Raw genomic sequence first — 18,154 nt, 5'->3', positions numbered from 1 at the left:
TAAGTGTGGCAGAAAAAAGGTTGTGTATTAGTGTACTAAGAGATATAAGACTAAAGAGGTGCCAGTCATATTGCTCTATTTTGAAGTCTGAAGGGAGATTCATTAAAAGCACCAATTCTAAGCTTAAATTGTTTGAAAGTGCACTTGAATTAACAGTCCCTGATTAATTTAAGCCCTACGAACACTTATACTAATTACATAATAAAAATATTAGAATGCTTATGCATCTTATTGTTGGCCAGGATCTCTCATTCTGAGTTCATGAGACAAAATCATCTGATTAAAACCATCACTATCCTTCTGACATGAGTTTTAATATTCCAGGCAATAGCCAGTTTTCTGTATTTAAATACAAACAGACAAGCAACATTAATGAAGTCATTTTGGTGATGAAAAGCTATGTATATATTACTATTCTTTCATGTTCTGAGAATCATAAAAAAATCTGAAATGTTGGCAAGTTTTAAAAAATTTATTTCTACTCCCCCCAAATCTAACATAGCTACAGTTTATGCTATAATAAACATAAAATTACCATACAAATATATATGACTTGAAAATTTCAAAAAAACACCTCCAGTTTCTCATAGAATATTTTATTTTAAACTCGCTGTTCAAACTTCCAAATACAACACATGTGGCAAAGAAACAACAGTTAATACACAACATGTGCCACAATTCTATCCTTGAACTGCCTTTTCTGTTGTGATGTTACAATTTCTTACATTCATGGTATTCTTAAGGGCAGCAATGTCAATCTTTCTGCTTTTTAAACAGTTCCATTAATGTTCTGAAATTTCTTAAAATGGTAATTTTTTCTTTTTAGCATTCAACTGGTGCCCACATTAGTGACATAATTCAGCATATTAATAGATTGTTGAGAGGTATACTGTACTCAATAAATCAACTCCCAACTCTAAGTTGAAATGAACTTCAATCCAAAACAATCATTTTCCTAAGTGAGTACACTCAGCTACTTTTCTCAAAAATATTTCCATTCTGAAAAAAGTTTTTTTGTGTGTGTGACATACAATAAGTTCATCTTTATTCCTAACAGAACTCATGCTGTACTTTTTTTCTCAAAATATATTTGATATATTTGTGCAAAATGTTAAGTTCTGTATAGGTATGTACCTTATTTTGAAAAAAGTTTATAAAATATAATCCCTAAAAACAACCTTGACATTAGACAAGAGAGGAAGAAGAAACATACCAGACAAAGCCTAATTCTTCACATGAGAAAATAAGTATGTTCTTAAAGCTCCAGTAATACATTCCTTGAAAAAACACAGAATGCACTTTGGTCATTATTAAACATATCAGAACATAGGCAAATAAAACAAACACTTTTTTTCTACAGAAAGAAAATATACTACACAATGAGGCTGAATTGAGGCTGATCAAAAGGAATGGTAAGAGCAAGTGATATTATAACATGGCTCTATTCTCTACACATTCCTGATCTTAAGATTATGATTTGGGGATTAGAACTGCACCAATCAAGCAAATCATTTACAATTAATTATTTTAAATTCCCTAAAACATGATAAAAAATATGAGGATATTCAACATGATACATTTTGCACCAAGAAAATTCTAGATTGTTTCAAATAAATTCTTTGTTTTAGAAACTAGATGCCCAGTTTAAAATAAAATGCAAATATTTCATGTTTTATGTAATTACTAAAATATTCTTGATTGTACAAATATAACAACTTAAAATCAAGGCCCAATGTAAGATACCATTATATTTGCCCTATTTACCTAACTAGTCAGCATGATAAGTTCTCATTTGGACACTTGACAAGTTATCTGTGAGGGGAGGCAGGGTAACTTTCCAAGTTAAAAGCATCTAAAATAGCCCTTATATAGCTGGGGGGGAAGAGGTGATGGAGAGGGATCAACAAGAGTAGGTTGAGAGAACAGAATTTGCAAGCTGAAGCTGTCTTTTCTGAAAATTTGGATATAGTTTTATAACTAGCAATTAGAGAGGAACATTTTATTGGTTCTTAACCTTATTCTTGAGTTGTTCATTTGAGTGTGGTATGAAGAGCATACACTATAGTGTACCATGGGGAGAAAACTATTTACTTGAGTAAACATAATGTACTTTAGTAATATCAATAGGCACTTCACTTGTGAGATGAGTACATACCTCACTCAAAAGGATACCATATCATGCCCTAGTACACTATAACATATCCCATATAAAGATAAGCATTAAAAGTAACAATTTTAAAAAGTGCACATTTTGAGCATGCACAGTTGGAGCTGTGCAAACAGCCCAGTGTTTCAAATAAATACAATTATTACTAGTTAATTTTTATCAAAATATCTTACAGTATGGTAACCATTTACAATTATTGCTCTATTAAGAGTTTATCATCAAAGAGCACTTGTTGACCTGTTATGTAATACCATCTATATTAATACTGAAGGGTGCTTAACTGCAGCTTAATCAGTTTGGATCCTGGTATTGTTCCAAAATAATTCAAGAGAAACCCTGACTGGATCTTGATTTACTGAAGAAGATACTTTATGTGTTTAGCTGACTCCAATGCAATATTCCAAAGTTAAAGGAGTTTTCCTCAAGTAAGGCAAGTTCACGGCATTGATGGAGAACAGTGCTTAGCAATGGCTTCTATTCTCACAATTTGTTACTTTGTCAATTATTTATGAGCAATTACCAGGATCTCAAGTATCTGGATATCAGTTTTATCACCCTTTCAACAACTAAGTATATCAATGCTAAAAATAAAATATAAAGACTGAAATAAATGTAAAAAACAGCAAACAAGTAAAATAAATATAAGAATTGCACAAGACAGTCTGATGTAAACACTTCAATTTCCCAGCTGAGACTACTGAAGCAAAGAGTCAATGACTGCTTTCAGGCAGCTTAGTTGGTACTCTTATTCTGGAAAAGAGGCTACATCTTCTCTCCTCTGAATTGTCATGATTTAATCTTCCACAGCTAGTGAAAAAAAAATTTAAGTAAATGACCATTAGAGTCAGTTTTAATATCACAACTTATGAATTATATCACATAACACTATTTTTTATCTAGATTACATTCATAAACAAGTGTAGGTACTAGGTACGACTATTTTAAACTCCTTCATTTTTTTATTTTCAAGAATTTACCTTAAACAAACAAAGTGAAATCAGACTTCTCTTGCTTTCTTTTAGTGGGAACTAGCAATATACATATACTAGTTCTTTAATATGAATATTCTACACCTTATTCACTAATGGCTGTGCGCATGTTGGAAGTTATAAGCATTGCTATACAGAAAAATAATATAACTTTTGGCCAAAAAAAGAAAAAAGCTTTTTTCTTTTTTATCACCTAAATTAGATATAGATTGTATGAGTAAAAATAAATACTTCCATTTATCCTACACAAAAGACCTTTTGTAATGAATACTGCTATAAACTAGTATTATAAATAAGAATATTTATCACTCTTTGAAATTAAATGTGAAATTATTTTCCCAAATTGAATACGACATTATCCAAATGACTCCATTATAGTGCATGTGAGATCTCAACAGAGTGCTGGGACAAAATAATGTCAAAAAAATTTAATAGGGTACTAAAAAATAAAAAATATCTGCAAATCCTTACCTTTAAATTAAATCCAAGTAAGTCACTGATAACACCAGAAACAGCTGACAAGATAACAACCTGGGTGATGTTATAAAGCAGTGGATTCATTGTAAGCCCATATAATCTAAACGGACTGTCCAATTCCTAGTAGGAAAGAGAAAAAAAACCTCATTATCAGTTAACTAATTCAGGGCAATATACAACAAGGATTTTTAAAAACACTATTACAAATTATGGACGTTTAAGGATGGATAAACTTGGTTAAACTTGAAATAAAAATATATATTTTCAGGATTTTTTTAAGGAGAAAGTGACTTCCTTTTAAAGAACTTTGTAACTGAAATTTCTAAGTCCAATTTCTGTTCCAAATGAATGCCTAGTAAAGTATTGGTCTGGTAGTTACAAGGTTTGAGATATAAGAGTAGAAACTGAAAGAGAACAATTATCTTTTTGAAGAATTTAATTAGCCAAAATGTCTGCCAATAGCAATACATATGTAAAAACTCCTCTTTAAGACATCTGATTATGAAATACATGGATGAATTAACTGACTAATTAAGATATTTAAAATTCTATTACATACTAGGCCCTGCACTAGGCTCTGGAAAGTTAAGATTCAGTCTCTATGCAGAAGGACCTTACAGTCTAACAGACATGCAAATAAACAATTCAACTATGAGAGTCCCATAAAAGAGGTATGTATAAGACACAGTGGGCCACAGAGGAAGGTGCTCCTGACCCTTAGTGGGTGGGGGAGAGTAGGTATTCCACAAGACACATGAACACATGGTACCTTTGAAATACTACACAGCATTGTTAGAGCCCAAGTGCAAGGGAAGAAGTACTTTGAATTGATACAACTGGCTACTTAGTTTAGAGTCACTCCTTAGGCAGATTGTACTGATAGACTGGCACTAAAGGAATTTAATTAGAGTAGTAGTGTATCAAATTTACATATGAGAAAGATCACTGGGTCATCAATGTGGACGACGGATTAGAGAGCAGTGAGACTGAAGCAGGAATGCCTCAAGAGTTTAATGTATCAAAAGCCTAAGGTGAAAGGATGAGAGTCCAACTTAGGGCAATATTAACAGGGAAGAGGGGATGAAATGGAAGATATTTGAGAGGTTCAATCAATAGGCCTGAGGATTTTTTGGCTGTGAAGAGTGACAGAGAAGGAGCAATCTCTATTATGTCCCAGGTTTCAGACTAGAAGGCTACACATGATCAAAAAGGATCATTCCGTTGAGCTTTGTATTTTAGTTACTGTTATTTCTCTCTATTCAGCGACTGAAGCTGCTCATAAATCTCATCTTTATCACCTCCTCCTGTCTAGCACAGTGCCTACACTCTGAAGATACTCAATATATATGTATCAAACCCACCCACCTCTTCTGAACCCATTCAATGTCTAATACAGTGAGGCACAGTCTTAGGCTGTAGGCGTAGCCTTAGTTTATAGCCCATTAATACTTTCTAGTTCACTAAAGAATTAACCATAACACTGAGAATTAGTTAATTTCATACCATGCTCTGAACACTTATAAACAACTCTTAGAATTATATAAAATTGTTATAGAAATTGAGACAAAAAAACATATTCCTTTTCATAAAGGAAAACATCACTAACATTGCAAAACACTACAAAAATATTTTATTCAATTAACTCTGAAGAGTTATTATGAGATCAGATATGCTGACTATTACCAAAACTGATTTGAAAATTTTAATGTTTATTGTTGGTACCTACTTATTATAATGATTATGTATTACTACTTTTTAAGATAACTCAAGCCAAGCAGAAGACTGCTCTGAGAAATACAAAATGAAAAAACTTCCAATTAACATCAAACCTTATTTCAAAATCTATTTTATGTTCAAGAGGGCAAAAATTTCCATAGTTGGCAACCTTTACAATACTCTACACATTATTAAAAGACTTGGAATTTCAAAATGAGATGATTTGGATTACTTTGACTAGTTTTGTAATGAGAAGTAAAATGTGGATTATGTGAATGTGCTCAGATATAATTTGGAAACAACATGGATATTCATGAAAGACAAATACAAGGTAGGATCTACAAACAGACTAACATATAAGGTCAGAAGAGCATATCCTACATTATATCCATCTTCAGTTTTATTTTTACCTTTAGCAGTTTAGTAGCCAGTTTCAAAACATTATTCACTAGTGTCAGTTCCTCTTTTTTGTTAGGTTTCTTTTCCATTTTCAAGTAGAGGTTTATCTTTTATTAAAAAAAAAGTAAACAATTTAAAATACCTAAAATGGTAACAAATACTCATTTTTAAAAGGAATTGAAAGGTAGTCACTAAAATATTAATGGTAGTTCTCTGGTTATTGAGATTATAGGTGATATTATTTTTCATACTTTATTGTATATTCCAAATTTCCTACAATAAACTTATTTTATAAGAAGAAAGAACTGTTATTTAAATTTTTCAAATGTAATTAAAAGCTGAAATAAGAAAGGAAAACTGGATGTCATTATTTAATGGTGAAACACTTTAGTCCCAGAACCAAATTAACCTAAAGAATAAATAATAACTACAGTATGTCAATTGGTTTGTGTTTAACTTTGCTTTTAACTGTACTCACTTGACAGGGTTACCTTTTTTTTTTTTTTTTTTAATCAAACTCTCCCTGACAAAAATACTCAACAAGTTCACTGGCAATAAGTTTCTTTGAATAATTCCTATGAAATGGTAAAGAAAATATTAAAACAACTTCATACAAAACTGAGGTGACCATCAAAATTATTATGCTTTGTCCTTTCTATTGAATAAGAATTCATACTTATTCAAATATGGCTCTACTATACTGCAAAGCAACATATACACTAATGGTTTCAAAGCCATCATTTCTATAAATGTTATTTCCTTGTCAAATAAAAATGGGACATAAAAATGGCAGATTAGATCTGAAATCTGCATTAAGGCAGGAACACTGAAGGCCTGTATCCTATCAAATTTCAAGTTTTGCTTTTTAACACAAAAGGTCTTAATCTAGTAACACAGATCCCTGAAAAGCTTGAATAAAAACATTTTAGTTTAATATGTAGATTATAGACATTAATTCATAACATGATAAACATGCAAATCTCACCTGTTCAGTAAGTAATATTGAGGTATTGCTATATTTTTTACTTGTTTCTGATCCAAGAGTAACAAATCTCAGGAGAAAAAGTGTTAATGAGATGCACCAGATTACCAGCTCCCAATTGTAGTGACAATCAAGGAAGATCTCATGCACATGAAGTAACTAAGTATATGAAAAAGACAATATGAAGTGGCAATGTGATTTAAACAAGTTTTTAAAAATTAAAATAACATTTTACTTCATACAGATTGATCATGAATGTAGCATTGCATTTTAAAAACATTCCACATTTATTATGAAACACTTCAAGCACATGAAAAAGAGTGTAATATAATCAAAATTCATGGGGCCTCTACCCACTTTTGTCCGATCTTAATATTTTGCAGTATTTATTTACATTTTTGAAAAATAAAATATTAAAGATTCAGTTGAAACCCCTTTCAACTTTTGACCATCATTCCCCTTCTTCCCCACTCCCTCTGTAAGGGTAATGAATTTCATGTTTATCTTTTCCATGCAGTTTTTATAGTTTAGCTATATATATATATATATATATATATATATTCTTAAACAATGTTATTTTATAATTCACATAATGTTATCACATTGTCCACATCATTCTTCAACGTGCTTTTTATTCCAACTGAACTCTGTTTTCAAGATTTATCCATGTTAATAAATTAAGTGCTAAATTCACTCAACTCTATAAGGTATTACAAGAAAAGAACTGACCACAGTGTATTGGCCAACTCTACCAATTAACATTAATTTTGCTGCCAATTTTCCTTATTGCAAACAATGCTGCAATAAACATTTTTTATGTGTCTCCTTTGGCACACATGTAAGACTTTCTCTAGGAGTTAATATCCATGATAAAATCGCTGGGTTCTTGGATATTCATATATTCAACCTTATTAGATCTTACAAATTTCTCCTTAGAAGTTGTACCAGTTTATACGCTCAGCCATGTATCAGAGTTCTCTTTTGCCCTCCTTTATGTCCACAAGTGGAATTACCCAACTGCTTAATACTTGCCAATCTCATGAATGTAAATTGTTCTCTTATTGTTCTAATTTTACTTTTTCTGCTTACTATGGGAGGATGAATATGTTTCATATGGTTATTGGTTACTGGGTTTGCTCTTCTGTAAGTTACCTTTTTATGTTTTATATCCACTTTCTTTCTGTTAGGTTGTTATCCTTATTGATTTTTAGAAGTTATTTATATATTCCAAGTAACAATAATACTTAGTATTTTGCCAGTATCTCTTCCCAGATTGTTCTGTCCTTTATAGTGTCTTCTGTAGTACTTAAAATTTTGAAGGAGGGGTGGAAAAGGAGAATATATGAGAGACTCCATGTGTCCAGCAAAAGTCTAAAGTGTTTACAATTAGCCCTCTAGAGAGGAAATGGGCTGATCTCTGGCTTATAAACAAAATTGATTTTTTTATGTTGATGTTATATCCATTTTTGTTGATCTTGATCTTCTAAAAAATGTACATTTTAAATAATTTATAAAGTCACTTGGATGTTCTACATAGACAATCATGTAAGTCTTGATTTTGTTTTTTCCTTTCCAGTCTCTATGCCATTTCTTTCTTTTTCCTGTCTTCGCTGGTTAGTACCCTTCATGCAAATGCTGACTAGAAGTTGCAGAGGGAGTGAATGTCTCATTCCTGATTTTAACATTAATACCTCTAATGTAAATATCATATCTATAATGTTTACTCTATTTTCGAAAGGTATACTTTATCAGATTAAGGACTACTTTTCAGTCATTGTGTTATGCATCTCCACTGAAATCTACCAGTTTATATTTTCTGCATCCACTGACATGATCAGATGTTTTCCCTTCCTTAATCACCTAAAGGAGCTCAAACTAGATTAATGGGTTCTCCAAAGTTGAAAATCTTTGCATTTCAAGGATAAACCATCTTGGTCATGGCATATTTATTGTTATATTCATCTTCCTAGTATTTTGCATCTAAGAAATTAGGTCATAGTTTCCCCTTTTCATACCATCTCTCTAGTATTGGTATCAAGGTTATATTAGCTGCATAAAATGAGTTATTTTATAAATTCTCTCTTTTTCTATTCTCTGGGTCATCTGTGGAGGATTAGAATTACTTCCTTCTTTGAATATTTGGCAAAATTCATCATGTAAAACCACATGGGTCTAGAGAATTTTTGTAGGTTGCACATTTTTAAACTACCGAATTAATACTGCTTTGTAGTTACAGTTCTCCTCAGGTTTCCAATTACTTTTGGGGTCAGTTTAAATAAATTATGCATTTGTACAAAATTATCCACCTAAGCTTTCAACTTTAATGACATAAGGTAACTTATATTAGTATTCTTTAAAACAATTCTCAATTGTGCCAGTAGTTTACAGTTTAAGGCTGTGCTTTTTCTTTTTTAAACATTTGGTATTTGTTTTAAAATTTCCAAATGTATGAGTTTTTTTATTGCAGTCATTATTTTCTATTTGAACTGCATTACTGCTAGATCAAGTGGCCCGTACAGTTTCAGTTGAGAATTACTTTAGAGCCTAGTATATAGAAAATTTTATAAATTGTCCTTGAGACTGAAAAGAATATGTATTCTATAATTTTAGAGCAAAATTTTAACTATCTTGTTTATATACATATCTTCATTCTATTTTTTTGTCTGCTTAATCAGTTACTGAAAGAAATGTGTTGAAACCTCCCATCATGGTATTTTGTTGATTTCTCACTGTAAGTGCTATTAATTTAGGCTTTGTAGAAATGTATTTTAAATTATATGGCACATGCATTCAAGTTTGGAATTGTTAGATCTTCTGGATGATGATAATTTTTTTTTCAGGCTTCTCTTCATCCCCATTAAGGCTTCTTAGACTGCAACCTCTTTCTTCTGATATAATGTTAAGCTCATCAGCTTTCTCTTGGCTACTATTTGCCTACAAGATCTTTTCTTTATTGTTTTACATTGAATACCTTTCAATGTTATTATGGTCTTTGTGTCTCCCGTTAATAGCAATATATAGATTTTATGTTTGTAAGAGATAGAACTACTACAGGATGTACTTCAGGAACATAGAAATTAAACCGTAAAGAAAAGACTGAGATACAACAAGGAATTGTGAGTTAAGAAATCAGTCTTTTCTTTTGGTTGCTTATAAGATTTGTTTTTAGTATTCCATAGTTTCTCTACAAAGGATTGATTTTTATTGCTGTTTTTCTTGTTGTGCTTCCTAAATCTGAAAATTGTCTTTCATCAATTCAGAAAAACACTCAGCCAGTATCTCTTCAGATACTGCTCTCCCTCTTCTGCTTGGAAATCCTATTAGATATATGTTGGACACCCATCTAGCTCAATCTACTTTTCATATTTCCATCTCTGTCTTATAGTCTGGGTAATTTCTTCTATGTCTCAGTTCACTATTTTTAGCTGTCTTTAATCTGTTACTTATTCTGTTATATTTTTTTATGTCAAAGACTATATTTTTCATTTCTCTTAAGTGCTGTTTTTCAAATCTGTTCTTTTTTCACAGTGTTTTCTATGTCTTTAATCATTTTAAACATGCTGTTCTTATAGTTTCTATCAGATCACTCTGTTATCTGAACTAACTGGAAATGTAATCCTGCCGTTTTGTTGATCTGTTAATTCACTCATGCTGGGTTGTTTCTTTACATGTTCTGAAACCTGAAGGGGCTTTATCTGTGGAAATCCTGCGAGGCCTAAATGGAAGTCACATCCCCCAGAACAGTCTTGGTTTTGTTTCTGCCAGGTATCTGGAGCTTAGGATCACTTCTTATATTAACTTCTTGACACAGGAGTTCCAGAACAAGATCTGCAATGTACATTTGAATCCTGAATCTATAAGAAGGACAAGCCTACAGTTATATATTCTTAGGAGAGACTTTTCCCCCATTTCGTGCCAAAGTCCAGGCAGAGTAGGACAAGCTTTTTTATTATCTTCCTGTGTTGGCAGGCAGACTGTTTTTCTTATTTCACCTTTTCACTGAAACTGTAGGCCTTTGAAGGCTCTGGCCTTACACTGCAAGCACATGTGAGGAGGTATGCAGGTCGAGGCTTCATCTTTGGTCCTCACGTGGGCATGAAATCTCAAGTCCTGGGGTACTAAGATTGACAATGCACCACACCTCTGTATCCTAGGGCTGCCATTATACTTAGTCTTAATTATATGCTAATTATACTTAATCACTCTGCTTTTTAAATAAAGCTGCTTAAAAACTCAGCTTTTTAATATATATATATATATATATTAAAAAGCTGAGTTTTTTTCCAAACATTGTATGGTGTCTTAAAGCAGAATAACTTTTAGGTAATGTAGTATGTCATATTACTTAAAATGGAAGTTTAAGTTTTATAGCATAGAATATATTCTGATATACTCTTCCATATAACTTGTTTATAAGATATTCTAAAACTCCTCATAAACATTGCATCAGAAGGTTGTTGTACATGTATGTACTTTAACTGCTTGAATTGACTATGCTAGGAATAGGTCTTGTGAGTAGCTTCTATATAAGATGTATATCCTGAGTAAAATGTGCTACCTGACTCATCTTGACCAGTGAGAATCTTTTTCAGAGCATGAGGCAGTCAAGTCACAGTAACAATTCAGATATGAAAGAATTAATTTTAAATGAGAATAAAGCAGAGATTCATAGAAAATAGTCTGAAACAATTTCCTAACACTAGTCACTCATAAGTTTGTTTTGGAGAATAAGTATAACCAGGTGAATTATAGGCAGAAATTAATTACTGTATGTTCAATTAATGAACATCTGAGAATATGCCAGCCACTGTTCATGACATAAGAAATGATATAAGATGCATTTATTTACTATACTGAAAAAAAAATCGCAAAAAAATCAATTTCAAAATTTGTGTAACTAGACTTACATATAGTATTACTTTATCATCAGAAAGCCTCTGGAGATGAATATTTATAGTTCCGATTATCTAATTTCTATACAGAAGTTAACTCACCTGGGCACAACAGATAAATACAACAGAGATAGTCAACAAGAAAGCAGACGAAACTATTACATCAACTGATCGCTGAGGACCTCGACGCTGGGGACAGAAAGGGAAAACACTTTTAAATACATTTACTAATTAGCAGCTAATTTCATGCTTTCTAATTAAGGTGCTGATCCATCACTACAGGTTGATCATAGTTTACAGTGCTGAACATAATCTGTCACATGAAATTTAATTATAAAGTGCTATTACTTAGTCTTGAGGATTTACAACACAATGGAAATGGTGAATATATAATATAGATTCTTAGCATAACTTACAAATATTTCACGTTGTCAAACACTAACCATTTACTCAACAAATGTTTCTTGAGCACTGCTAGGAGCTGGAAATACAGCAGAGAACAAAACAGACATGGTCCCTTCTAGTAGGGAGCAGGGAACTATTAGGGAGTCAGACATCAAGCTCATAATCACAGATATATGTGATAAGTTGTGACAAGTGTGATGGAGAAAAGGTATAGGCTGCTCTGAGAACACTGGCAGGGAGTTTGGTGTAAATATCATGTCATTAGGGAAATTTTCTCAGGTCCACACTCCTAACTCCCAAATATAAGATTGTGTGAGCCTGGGAAGATCTCCCTAAGGAAATGATATTTACACCAAACTATGGTGTAGGGGCATGATGGCACATGGCACTTTTTCAGCAGAAGGAAGAGAATGTGCATTAGCATAAACAGGAAAGATCATGGTACTTTCGAAGAATCAGTTTGGTGTGGGTGGAATGTCAGGATATGGTAAAGTGTTTCAAAATGAGATGAGAGACAGGCAGGTCACGATGGGCAGCATAAACCCTGTTAAAATTTTGTTTTTTATCCTAGGAGCAATGGAGACTCTCAGAAACATTTTAAGAACTACATAAACAAATCTTCATATTGACAGACAGTAACTGCACTAGTTGGGGGTGAGGATTTATTAATGTGTACAACTGCTGAACCACTGTGTTGTATACCTAAGGCCAATATCAGCTATACTTCAATTAAAAAAAAAAAAAAGTGTAGGTGAAAGATCTCTGGTGGTCAAATGAAGAAAGTACTGGGAGAAGGATATATAAATGCTGGGAGGCCAGTGAAGAGGAAACTGCAGTAGCCCAAAGCAGAAAATGATTGATGGTTTCAATTAGGGTGATGGAAATGGAAACAAAGAAGTAAATGGGTTCAAGACATATTCTGGAAACAGAAAGGGTGAGAATGATGATAAACTTCATGTTGGGAATGCAAGAGAAGGAAGTAAATACCGAGAATAATTCATAGGTCTGGGGTTCCATGTTTCCCTCAGTGAAGTGCAAGCCCCCAAGAGTAGGGGCTTTCACCTCAACATACAAAAGAATGCAATACCTACTTAGGGTTGATGATAAAGGATATTTTTAGGGGGCGGAAGATGGCGGCGTGAGTAGAGCAGCGGAAATCTCCTCCCAAAACCACATATACCTATGAAAATATAACAAAGACAACCCTTCCTAGAATAAAGACCAGAGGACACAGGACAATATCCAGACCACATCCACAACTGAGAGAACCCAGCGCCTCGCGAAGGGGGTAAGATACAAGCCCCGGCCCCGCGGGAGCCGAGCGCCCCTCCCCCCAGCTCCCGGCGGGAGAAGAATAGGCAGAGCGGGAGGGAGACGGAGCCCAGGACTGCCGAACACCCAGCCCCAGCCATCCGGGCCAGAGTGCAGGGCCCTCGATACTGGGAAAACAGGGCAGCAAGAACAGTGAGCAGGCACTGGAGGCTGGGCGACAGAGGACATAAGAAAAGCGCGCGACCATTTTTTTTTGTTTTTGCTTTTTTGCTGCTTTGTTTTGGCGAGCGCTTCTTGGAAGTCTTAAAGGGACAGGGACCCCAATACTAGGGTAACAGGGCAGAAAGACCGGTGAGCAGAGGCCTGAGGCTAGCACCGGAGAATAAAGAAAAACGAACGACCACCTTTTTTTTTTTAATTAAAAAAAATTTTTTTTCTTGTTTTTTTTTGTGGTCGTTGTTTTGTTTTGGCGGGTGCTTTTTGGAAGTCTTAAAGGGGCAGGGCGGGTCACTTAATCCAGAGGTAGGGAATCCGGGATCTCTGGGCACCCTAACCCCTGGGCTGCAGGGAGCAGGGAGGCCCCTTACGGAGATAAATAGCCTCCCAGCCGCTCCTGCTCCAACGCACTCCACCATTTTGGAGTAGCTGCCCGAGCCAGGCCACGCCCACAGCAACAGCGGAGATTAACTCCATAGCAGCCGGGCAGGAAGCAGAAACCCTGTCTGCGCGCAGCTGCGCAGCACAAGCCACTAGAGGCCGCTGTTCTCCCAGGAGAGGAGGGCCACAAACCAACAAGAAAGGAAGTCCTTCCAGCCGTCACTCGTCCCAGTTCTGCAGACTATTCCTATCACCATGAAAAGGCAAAGCTACAGGCAGACAAAGATCACAGAGACAACACCAGAGAAGGAGACAGACCTAACCAGTCTTCCTGACAAAGAATTCAAAATAAGAATCATAAACATGCTGACAGAGATGCAGAGAAATACGCAAGAAAAATGGGATGAAGTCCGGAAGGAGATCACAGATGCCAGAAAGGAGATCGCAGAAATGAAACAAACTCTGGAAGGGTTTATAAGCAGAATGGATAGAATGCAAGAGGCCATTGATGGAATTGAAATCAGAGAACAGGAACGCATAGAAGCTGACATAGAGAGAGACAAAAGGATCTCCAGGAATGAAACAATATTAAGAGAACTGTGTGACCAATCCAAAAGGAACAATATCCGTATTATAGGGGTCCCAGAAGAAGAAGAGAGAGGCAAAGAGATGGAAAGTATCTTAGAAGAAATAATTGCTGAAAACTTCCCCACGCTGGGGGAGGAAGTAATCAAACAGACCACGGAAATACACAGAACCCCCAACAGAAAGGATCCAAGAAGGGCAACACCAAGACACATAATAATTAAAATGGCAAAGATCAAGGACAAGGAAAGAGTGTTAAAGGCAGCTAGAGAGAAAAAGGTCACCTATAAAGGGAAACCCATCAGGCTAACGTCAGATTTCTCAACAGAAACCCTACAGGCCAGAAGAGAATGGCATGATATATTTAATACAATGAAACAGAAGGGCCTTGAACCAAGGATACTGTATCCAGCACGACTATCATTCAAATATGATGGTGGGATTAAACAATTCCCAGACAAACAAAAGCTGAGGGAATTTGCTTTCCACAAACCACCTCTACAGAACATCTTACATGGACTGCTCTAGATGGGAGCACTCCTAGAAGGAGCACAGCACAAAACACCCAACATATGAAGAATCAAGGAGGAGGAACAAGAAGGGAGAGAAGAAAAGAATCTCCAGACAGTGTATATAACAGCTCAATAAGCGAGCTAAGTTAGGCAGTAAGATACTAAAGAGGCTAACCTTGAACCTTTGGTAACCACGAATTTAAAGCCTGCAATGGCAATAAGTACATATCTTTCAATAGTCACCCTAAATGTTAATGGGTTGAATGCACCAATCAAAAGACACAGAGTAACAGAATGGATAAAAAAGCAAGACCCATCTATATGCTGCTTACAAGAAACTCACCTCAAACCCAAAGACATGTACAGACTAAAAGTCAAGGGATGGAAAAACATACTTCAAGCAAACAATAGTGAGAAGAAAGCAGGGGTTGCAGTACTAATATCAGACAAAATAGACTTCAAAACAAAGAAAGTAACAAGAGATAAAGAAGGACACTACATAATGATAAAGGGCTCAGTCAAACAAGAGGATATAACCATTCTAAATATATATGCACCCAACACAGGAGCACCAGCATATGTGAAACAAATACTAACAGAACTAAAGGGGGATATAGACTGCAATGCATTCATTCTAGGAGACTGCAACACACCACTCACCCCAAAGGATAGATCCACTGGGCAGAAAATAAGTAAGGACACGGAAGCACTGAACAACAGAGTAGAGCAGATGGACCTAATAGACATCTATAGAACTCTACATCCAAAACCAACAGGATATACATTCTTCTCAAGTGCACATGGAACATTCTCCAGAATAGACCACATACTAGGCCACAAAAAGAGCCTCAGAAAATTCCAAAAGATTGAAATCCTACCAACCAACTTTTCAGACCACAAAGGCATAAAACTAGAAATAAACTGTACAAAGAAAGCAAAGAGGCTCACAAACACATGGAGGCTTAACAACACGCTCCTAAATAATCAATGGATCAATGACCAAATCAAAATGGAGATCCAGCAATATATGGAAACAAATGACAACAACAACACTAAGCCCCAACTTCTGTGGGACACAGCAAAAGCAGTCTTAAGAGGAAAGTATATAGCAATCCAAGCATATTTAAAAAAGGAAGAGCAATCCCGAATGAATGGTCTAATGTCACAATTATCGAAATTGGAAAAAGAAGAACAAATGAGGCCTAAGGTCAGCAGAAGGAGGGACATAATAAAGATCAGAGAAGAAATAAATAAAATTGAGAAGAATAAAACAATAGCAAAAATCAATGAAACCAAGAGCTGGTTCTTTGAGAAAATAAACAAAATAGATAAGCCTCTAGCCAGACTTATTAAGAAGAAAAGAGAGTCAACACAAATCAACAGTATCAGAAACGAGAAAGGAAAAATCACGACGGACCCCACGGAAATGCAAAGAATTATTGGAGAATACTATGAAAACCTATATGCTAACAAGCTGGGAAACCTAGGAGAAATGGACAACTTCCTAGAAAAATATAACCTTCCAAGATTGACCCAGGAAGAAACAGAAAATCTAAACAGACCAATTACCAGCAACGAAATTGAAGAGGTAATCAAAAAACTACCAAAGAACAAAACCCCCGGGCCAGATGGATTTACGTCGGAATTTTATCAGACATACAGGGAAGACATAATACCCATTCTCTTTAAAGTTTTCCAAAAAATAGAGGAGGAGGGGATACTCCCAAACTCATTCTATGAAGCTAACATCACCCTAATACCAAAACCAGGCAAAGACACCACCAAAAAAGAAAACTACAGACCAATATCCCTGATGAACGTAGATGCAAAAATACTCAACAAAATATTAGCAAACCGAATTCAAAAATACATCAAAAGGATCATACACTATGACCAAGTGGGATTCATTCCAGGGATGCAAGGATGGTACAACATTCGAAAGTCCATCAACATCATCCACCACATCAACAAAAAGAAAGACAAAAACCACATGATCATCTCCATAGATGCTGAAAAAGCATTTGACAAAGTTCAACATCCATTCATGTTAAAAACTCTCAGCAAAATGGGAATAGAGGACAAGTACCGCAACATAATAAAGGCCATCTATGATAAACCCACAGCCAACATTATATTGAACAGCGAGAAGCTGAAAGCATTTCCTCTGAGATCGGGAACTAGACAGGGATGCCCACTCTCTCCACTGTTATTTAACATAGTACTGGAGGTCCTAGCCACGGCAATCAGACAAAATAAAGAAATACAAGGAATCCAGATTGGTAAAGAAGAAGTTAAACTGTCACTATTTGCAGATGACATGATACTGTACATAAAAAACCCTAAAGACTCCACCCCAAAACTACTAGAACTGATATCGGAATACAGCAAAGTTGCAGGATACAAAATCAACACACAGAAATCTGTGGCTTTCCTATATACTAACAATGAACCAACAGAAAGAGAAATCAGGAAAACAACTCCATTCACAATTGCATCCAAAAAAATAAAATACCTAGGAATAAACCTAACCAAAGAAGTGAAAGACTTATACTCTGAAAACTACAAGTCACTCTTAAGAGAAATTAAAGGGGACACTAACAGATGGAAACTCATCCCATGCTCGTGGCTAGGAAGAATTAATATCGTCAAAATGGCCATCCTGCCCAAAGCAATATACAGATTTGATGCAATCCCTATGAAACTACCAGCAACATTCTTCAATGAACTGGAACAAATAATTCAAAAATTCATATGGAAACACCAAAGACCCTGAATAGCCAAAGCAATCCTGAGAAAGAAGAATAAAGTAGGGGGGATCTCACTCCCCAACTTCAAGCTCTATTATAAAGCCATAGTAATCAAGACAATTTGGTACTGGCACAAGAGCAGAGCCACAGACCAATGGAACAGACTAGAGAATCCAGACATTAACCCAGACATATATGGTCAATTAATATTTGATAAAGGAGCCATGGACATACAATGGCGAAATGACAGTCTCTTCAACAGGTGGTGCTGGCAAAACTGGACAGCTACATGTAGGAGAATGAAACTGGACCATTGTCTAACCCCATATACAAAAGTAAACTCAAAATGGATCAAAGACCTGAATGTAAGCCATGAAACCATTAAACTCTTGGAAGAAAACATAGGCACAAACC

General features: G+C 35.0%; 1 protein-coding gene across 3 annotated transcripts in view; it reads right to left on the bottom strand.

The window, feature by feature from the left end:
- Positions 1-439: 439 nt before the first annotated feature.
- Positions 440-18,154, bottom strand: part of PHTF2 (putative homeodomain transcription factor 2) — a 147,578-nt gene continuing 129,863 nt past the window's right edge. For 2 of the 3 annotated variants that reach the window (XM_057504435.1, XM_036892458.2), the window contains 5 exons: positions 11,725-11,811; positions 6,734-6,889; positions 5,760-5,855; positions 3,628-3,753; positions 441-2,974 (listed from right to left, as the gene is read on the bottom strand). In XM_057504435.1, the coding sequence (XP_057360418.1) occupies positions 2,954-2,974; positions 3,628-3,753; positions 5,760-5,855; positions 6,734-6,889; positions 11,725-11,811 (486 nt within the window). In that variant the 3' untranslated portion in view covers positions 441-2,953. Of the gene's footprint in view, positions 2,975-3,627; positions 3,754-5,759; positions 5,856-6,733; positions 6,890-11,724; positions 11,812-18,154 lie in introns of all 3 variants that reach the window. The other variant, XM_057504436.1, reaches the window with a different exon arrangement.

This window comes from Manis pentadactyla, chromosome 7, assembly GCF_030020395.1.
Source record: "Manis pentadactyla isolate mManPen7 chromosome 7, mManPen7.hap1, whole genome shotgun sequence".
Lineage (NCBI taxonomy): Eukaryota > Metazoa > Chordata > Mammalia > Pholidota > Manidae > Manis > Manis pentadactyla.
Note: the sequence above shows the minus strand (reverse complement) of the source record. Positions and strands in the feature narration are given on the sequence as shown.